Source organism: Gossypium hirsutum, chromosome D05 (genome assembly GCF_007990345.1).
Source record: "Gossypium hirsutum isolate 1008001.06 chromosome D05, Gossypium_hirsutum_v2.1, whole genome shotgun sequence".
Classification (NCBI taxonomy): Eukaryota; Viridiplantae; Streptophyta; class Magnoliopsida; order Malvales; family Malvaceae; genus Gossypium; species Gossypium hirsutum.
In genome coordinates, this window is record NC_053441.1 from 58,794,590 (window position 1) to 58,801,545 (window position 6,956).

At 32.7% G+C, this 6,956-nt stretch overlaps 1 protein-coding gene across 1 annotated transcript; it reads right to left on the reverse strand.

The window, feature by feature from the left end:
• Nucleotides 1-3,085: 3,085 nt before the first annotated feature.
• Nucleotides 3,086-6,613, reverse strand: LOC121217249 (probable disease resistance protein At1g61300). Its single transcript, XM_041092775.1, has 4 exons — nt 6,585-6,613; nt 6,404-6,487; nt 3,794-5,976; nt 3,086-3,660 (listed from the first exon to the last, which is right to left on the reverse strand). Exons 1-4 carry the CDS (start codon nt 6,611-6,613, stop codon nt 3,086-3,088), a joined length of 2,871 nt encoding a protein of 956 aa, XP_040948709.1.
• Nucleotides 6,614-6,956: the final 343 nt, after the last annotated feature.

Here is a 6,956-nt window from a genome sequence, read left to right on the forward strand (position 1 = left end):
GCAAGAAAATTTCAGTACTTGTGTTGGACACTTTGACACCCTGATATACATACCAAATCGAGATTTCATGCTATTCTCCCTATTTTAACATGTCATATAACTTACATTAACATGTTTTGACATCTCAAGTAAATTACTATGCTATCATGTAACCCTAAAGTCACAATTCAATTACTCAAATTGTAAATTTTGCATTTTAAGTATTTCTAAGTGCATAATTGATACATAACATACTATATGGTCATTTTGGACTTACCTCAATACGCAACAAGCCAATCCACCTGCAATTTACATGTTAGCCAATAAACAAGTACACAACACCTTACTAATTCAACCAATAACATGCATTCTCAAATCTTCCATTGAAAGCATTCATTCGAACCAATTTTAAAAGTTCTAAAAACCATTTTAAACAACCTATATTGTCCATTAATAAAACATTAACAGTTCAAAGTCTAAAACCCTTTAGATTAGTCCCACATTGCCTTCCTTATTGATTTAAAAACACACCAAACGTAGTCAAGTTAAATTGTCTTGCTTTGAATCACTTGCCAGCTCACTTCTCCTCCTCGTTTCGGCTATATCTCTGCACTGTTAAATATAAAAGAGTGTGAGCTTTTTCAAGCTCAGTGAGTGCTTAGAAATTGCCACAAGTAATCACAATATCCAAAGTTAAAAGAAAGCATACAATCACAATTAATCACGGTGAGCAATAAAGCATAATTCATAGCATTCACATTAATATGTTGCCAGAATGTGATTATGAAGCATATGTACAAAATATATTGCATTGGGTAACCAGATTTTCAAATACGACCAATATAATGTGTAGCGTAAAGCTATCACCCTCCAAAAACATCCACTTAAACATGTATACTTATTGTTTTATGCACACTTTCACATATCACACAACTCATGTTCATATCACATATTCAAGTCTCATATCATGCACTTACAAGTGCTCACATTATGCTCAAATAGTCACAACATATAGATCTCATATAGTGTATATAAAATCAGCAAGACTCATATCATATCCAGTCATGAACACATAACATTTTTATTGTCATCTCAATATACAACACATAACATATCACATTTAAGCATCATTTGCAAATCATCATTAGTTTAGGTAGAAACACTTACTATTGAAAATTGGAAGGTGTGGATGTGTTTGGATAGCTAGAAAAATCATTAAGGATGAGTTAATTTTGAGAGAAAATATTATAGTTGAATTTGGGGAAATTTTGAATGTGAAATTCAATGGAGGGAAGGGATGTCGGGTTCTTAAAGAAATGGGGAAGATGAGTAGTTTTTTAAAATAAGGAAAAATTGCATTTTAAAACTTCCAGTTTTCCTTTATTTTTCCATTCAGACCTTAGCTCAATTAAAACACATTTTTTTAAATTATTTTCAAACCTGATATTTTTAAAAAATCCATTTTAACCAAATTAACTCCCGAACACCCAATTTTAATATCTTAAAATTATTAATTATATTAATTTTAATATTTTATTTAATTAATTTCTAATTATTGTAATGATCTAACTTAATTACGATTTTTGATTCACTAACCCCCGATTTACTATCCCGATTTTTGGGATGTGACATGACAACATTATGTAAATATGATATAATAATAATCACTGATAGCATACAAATAAATTATTGATTACATACCCTATTGTATAAACTAAAATATATTTATACTACAAGTTCTATAATATGATATCTAAATGGGTTAATTTTTAAAATTGCATATTTTAAAATTAAAAAAAATTATAGAAATGTTAATTTATAATTATTTCTAACTTATGTGCTTTTCAATGTTAAAACTTTTACTAGAATTATTAGTAAAAAAATGCATGAATGATTGATAGCATAATCATTTTAAAGACATAATTATAAATTAATTATATAAAAAGGGTAAACACTTCGTAACATAGTAATAAATAATTTATAATACATGAATAAATTATGGATAAAATAATAAGAAATAATATAGTATAAAATTAAATAATTAATAATATAATATAGTAATAAAATTTATAAATATCATTATTTTTAATGCCTAATCGTAAATACATCATTTTAATTAATAAAAATTTATAATATTGTAAATAAAACCATGATGATAGTTTTGTCTCACCTTAATTCATTTTGATTAAAATATGTTTATATTTTATTAATATATTAATAAAAATGGAATATATTTTAATTTATACATGATCTTATTTATTATTTATTATATGTTATTTTTAGATATTAAATACGTGGTAAGATTTCTAGCATTATTTGAACCTTTCAAACAATAAAATTTTTAATTATTAGACTCTTGATATACTCTTAGAAACAATCTACATTTTTTTCTAAATCTAGACCCATTTTTGGCCTAACTCGGTCAATCCAAAAAATAACTCATTTTATTGTTCAAAAATAATAAAATAATTTTATTATAATATTTTTATATTTAAAATTTAAATTTAAAAATATTTTTATTATTTAAATTGAATTTGAATTGTACCCTCTCAATACATGGAAGGGTCTATAGTCAACTTCTATACCATATATTTTTCTTTACTTTAAAATTTGAAGCGAATATATATTATTATATAAAATTTACAAAATAATAGATTAGTGTTAGATGTGATAAAAGATCAGAATAATATCAAAATAAGTTTATAACTTAAATGTTTTAATTATAAATATGAAATTTTAGAAGGTTATTTTGGGAAGTACATATATATATGTATATATTAGAGAAGAAAAAGAGAATAGAAGGAATGGTAAGAGGGAAAATGTTTAAAAAGTGGAGGCAGTTTGATTTCTTATTTACCTTTGCATCATTCCTTTTCTCCTCTCTTTTGCACTATCCTCCCCCCTCCTTCTTTCCCACCAACCCTTTTATCTTTCTCTTCATCATCATCACAGGTATACTTCCAATTTTATTATTATGGAGAAATTAGATTTATCAAAATAAAAAAATAAACTAAACCATAAATGGTTCATACCTCTTATCCTCACGGAGGTTGAAGCGAAGAACATTTTTAAAGTTTGGATGGTCATCCCACTCCAACGATTCCCACTATTCTTTCCTTGACTTGATGGTAAGAGAAGGTGGAGCATATGCAAATGGCTGCCCATTGCCAACAAAGGGAACAAATGGAGGAATTCTCTTCAGTTTTTCACACTTATCAACATTGATAAGCTCGAGAGAATCACAAACCATCACTCCACATTTGCTGCATATGCTCTTCAAATTTGGTAATCTCCACAATACCAGCTTTCTCAATTTGGGAAGATGGAATTTGATTAATGCATCACTCCCTTTTTCTTCAACTTCTGATGTTGCTGCTCCCAATATTTCTACTAGCTGACTACAACCACCCACAAATATTTCTTCCAGGTTTTGGAGGTTTGGAAGCAACCAAGGTGGAAGCAACGTCTTCATACTTGAGCAGTTCGCTATCATAATTTCCTTGAGATGGGAAAAGGTGGCAGACGGAGCCACTGTTGATGTTGTTGCTGAACCAATTCCTGTATCTTTCATAATAAGGGCACTCAACTTTGGCAGAATTTGAAGATCCAACACCTCGAGGCTCTGAAATGGATGAGCGGAAGAAGAGGCAAAAGAGAACAAGGAAACAACACACTCTATCCCTTTACAATCATAAATCCTACAAACCCTCAAGTCAATCGCATTTTTGAAGGAAGAATTATCATCGACTTCTCAAATAGTCGCACCTTGAAATATTAAACTCTCGAATTTCACATGGGTGCATAATTAACTCACCTTCCCAATTCTGGACTCCTCCAATTGTTACTGTTTTCTCCCTTCCACGACCCATATCATCTGAGCTCACCTGTAAATGGTACTTGATGAGATTTTTCTTACTTTGCTGCATTGAGGAGATGAACTTATTCAATTCACCGATGTCTTCGAAACGTCCGGTAAAGCACTCCAACTTCTTCAATGGTTCCATCTCCTCTGCTTTTAGACTTGTTTTTTCATTGCTCTCATGAAAACCCAAGTGCTGAAGGTGAACGAGTTTTGGTAAAAGTCCAGCGGGTATCTCTTTCAGAGTGCGCACTCTAAGATCAAGATATCTTAGCTTTATCAGCATATCCATTCCTTCAGGGACTTCCTCAATTTTAGTCCCGCAAAGATCCAACTTCTTTAATTCTTGAAGCGTAGAAAGACATGGCAGACCTCTTAAATCAAAACAGCTACCAAGCAACAATGTTGTGAGGTTCTTTAGTTCAGAGATGGAATTTGGTAAACTTTTGATCTTCGTAGAGGACAAATTGAGAACACTAAGACAAGGCATGTTTGTGAAGAAAGAATATGGGATCTTCTTTATAGGGTTATCCTGCAATAACAAGGTTGTGAGCAGTTGGCATTTTGTGGGTAGCACATCTATGGAAATTTCTGGTATGGAGTTAAACATAAGCGACACTTTCTCAATATCTGGACTCCATTGCTCCTCTTTTGGTAACTCCTCTAATTGCAAACCTGCTTGTATCATATATCGAGGATTCATTCTTGTGATCGACAATGCCATGTCTCTCACTGCATCATGCATCTTTATACGATGTAAACCAAATTTAGTGGTAATATTTTCCAACAAGCAATTATCTTCCAACTTCTTCAAAATAACATGGCCCTTTTCTTTCATTTCTTGTCTTGTACCCATATCATCTATGAATCCCTCCTCAATCCAGCACTCAATTAGTTCATCCTTTTCAATTTTAAAATCTTCGGGATATAATGCACAATGTAAGAAACAATATTTCACTTTCTCGTCCTTTAAGTGATCGAAGCTAAATTTCAAGCGCTCGATTACCTCAGCTTCCACTCCTTCAACTTTCCCTATTCTCTCTTTTAATTCCCCGAGTGCATTTTTCCAAATAAGAGGGTTATCTTCTCCTTTCATGGTACCAGCTACCACGACAATTGTAAGAGGTAGACCCGCACATTCCTTGACAACAAGCTTCAAAGTAGGCATTATAGTTGGACTTTGAACTATGTTAGGTCCAACTTTATTCAAGAATAGTATCAATGCCTCTTCTTCTGAAAGGGGCTTCACTTTTATCACCTTACAACCCATATACTTACAGACATGCTCCGAACGGGTTGTCAACGCCAACTTGCAGCCATTGCTGCCACTCAGCTCGGGGATCCCAACTTCCTCTAGAGAGACTTTATCCCACACATCATCTAGGATTAGAACATGCTTTCCTGCGTTCTTCAGCATTTCTGACAAGATTGCTGCTCGTCTGAGCTTGTCTTCTTCTTTGTCTAAATATGCCTTCGCCTCCAACGCACTTGCAATATTATCTTGTACCTTCATTACATTGAACTCCTTTGATATGGTAACCCAGATTACCCTTTCGAATCTTCGTTGTTTCAAAAGATCATTGTGGATGTGCTTCATGATAGTGGTTTTACCCACACCGCCCATCCCCCAAACCCCAATCTTGCTCACCTCCTCCTGCATCAAACATGCCCAAATCTCATTTCTGACAGCTTCTTCTCCAACTAGTTCTGATGTTGGCAGTGGCAACCCAGCACTTGGACCATCCATGGCAAGACCTTCAGAGGCATTAGGAGCTTTATCAAGAAATTCCTTCATTTCTCGAGTCTTTTCATCAACCAGCTTCCCGTTGCAAGCACGACAGAGATATCTTCCGTTACTGACTTTGTTTTCAACAACTTGTGCTTCTCTAATCATCTCTTCCACAGCTGTCAACCAATTTTCAACTCCTTTCTTCGGTATCCTCCCCAGAGGACGAAGAAGCTCTGCTTTCAATTGCAGCTCTATATCTTCCATTTTGCAATTCAATTCATCTCTGACCCTGTTGAAGTTTCTCACGTAATCGTTCAACTTTCTGTGATATTGCAAATATTTACAAACAGGAGTTCCGAGACAATTTGCAATGCCGGCAACAGGCTCTACGTATTCCATTGCTATGTCCCTGCAATGCAATCATATATAACAGTAGCAGAGAATGAAAATCTGTGAATGAATTGGATATTTTATGAAGTATTGATATGTCAGTGTAAGCATGAAAAGGAAAACAGGAATGCAAGTTTCAAGTAATGGAGTTTATTAGATGGAGCTATGGATGGGTGGCGGACAGAAACAGGATGAAATTTTGGTCAACAGAATTAAGCTCGCGATGTATATAAAATGCTAGATTCAAGTGTGCAACAGTTCATTACAGAATATTAAGAGTTAAAATGTTAACAGTTTGAGATTTCAACATTATATTGCTCCTGGGTAGCTCTTTCTGTATTAATTTCAATCTGGAGTAGATTATGTCTGGTGATCATCTTATCTTAAAATCTAAAACTGTTGATAATCAGTAGAGGAAATCATAGCTTCAGATCTTATTACCTGACTTAGTGGCTGAAAAGTGTTGAGAGATTAGAAGTGAAGATGAAGCAGTGAAGTTCACTTCTTCCTTGACTGTCTTACAAAGATAGCTGCTAAGAGTAGCAGATAATCAGAAAGAATCATCGTAAAGTCATGAATCAAGCAAAGAAAAGCATGTGATGGATTAAGCAAATGAAAGAAAATTACCTGGAAATTTGGTGATAGACCTTGGACATCATTGAAGTTGGCAATAAAAATAAGAGTTGGGACGGCAGGGTATAAGAATGCATAATTAATAAAAATAAGAGTTGGGACGGCAGGGTATAAGAATGCATATTTAATAATGAGTTGCATTAGGTATAGTTATTCGCACCCCATTAATTAGTAAATTATTTTTAAAATTTTAGAACATTATAAAATTAAAAATTAAATAAAAGTAGATAAAATTTTCAAGATTAAATAAAGTGAGAGAAAATGAGGATAATTGTGTTAAACCCTTCAAAATTTCTCTATATTATTTTTATAAAAATATCCAATACCCATTCTTTAAAAAGAATATATAAAAAAAATTTAAGAAAA

Excerpts from the sequence above, each read along its gene's own strand:
- LOC121217249 (XM_041092775.1), bottom strand. The coding sequence starts at position 6,613 with ATGTCCAAGGTCTATCACCAAATTTCCAG. Across the intron at positions 6,488-6,584 it reads GTCTATCACCAAATTTCCAG|CTATCTTTGTAAGACAGTCA; the intron begins GTAATTTTCTTT and ends TACTCTTAGCAG. Across the intron at positions 5,977-6,403 it reads CAACACTTTTCAGCCACTAA|GGACATAGCAATGGAATACG; the intron begins GTCAGGTAATAA and ends ATTGCATTGCAG.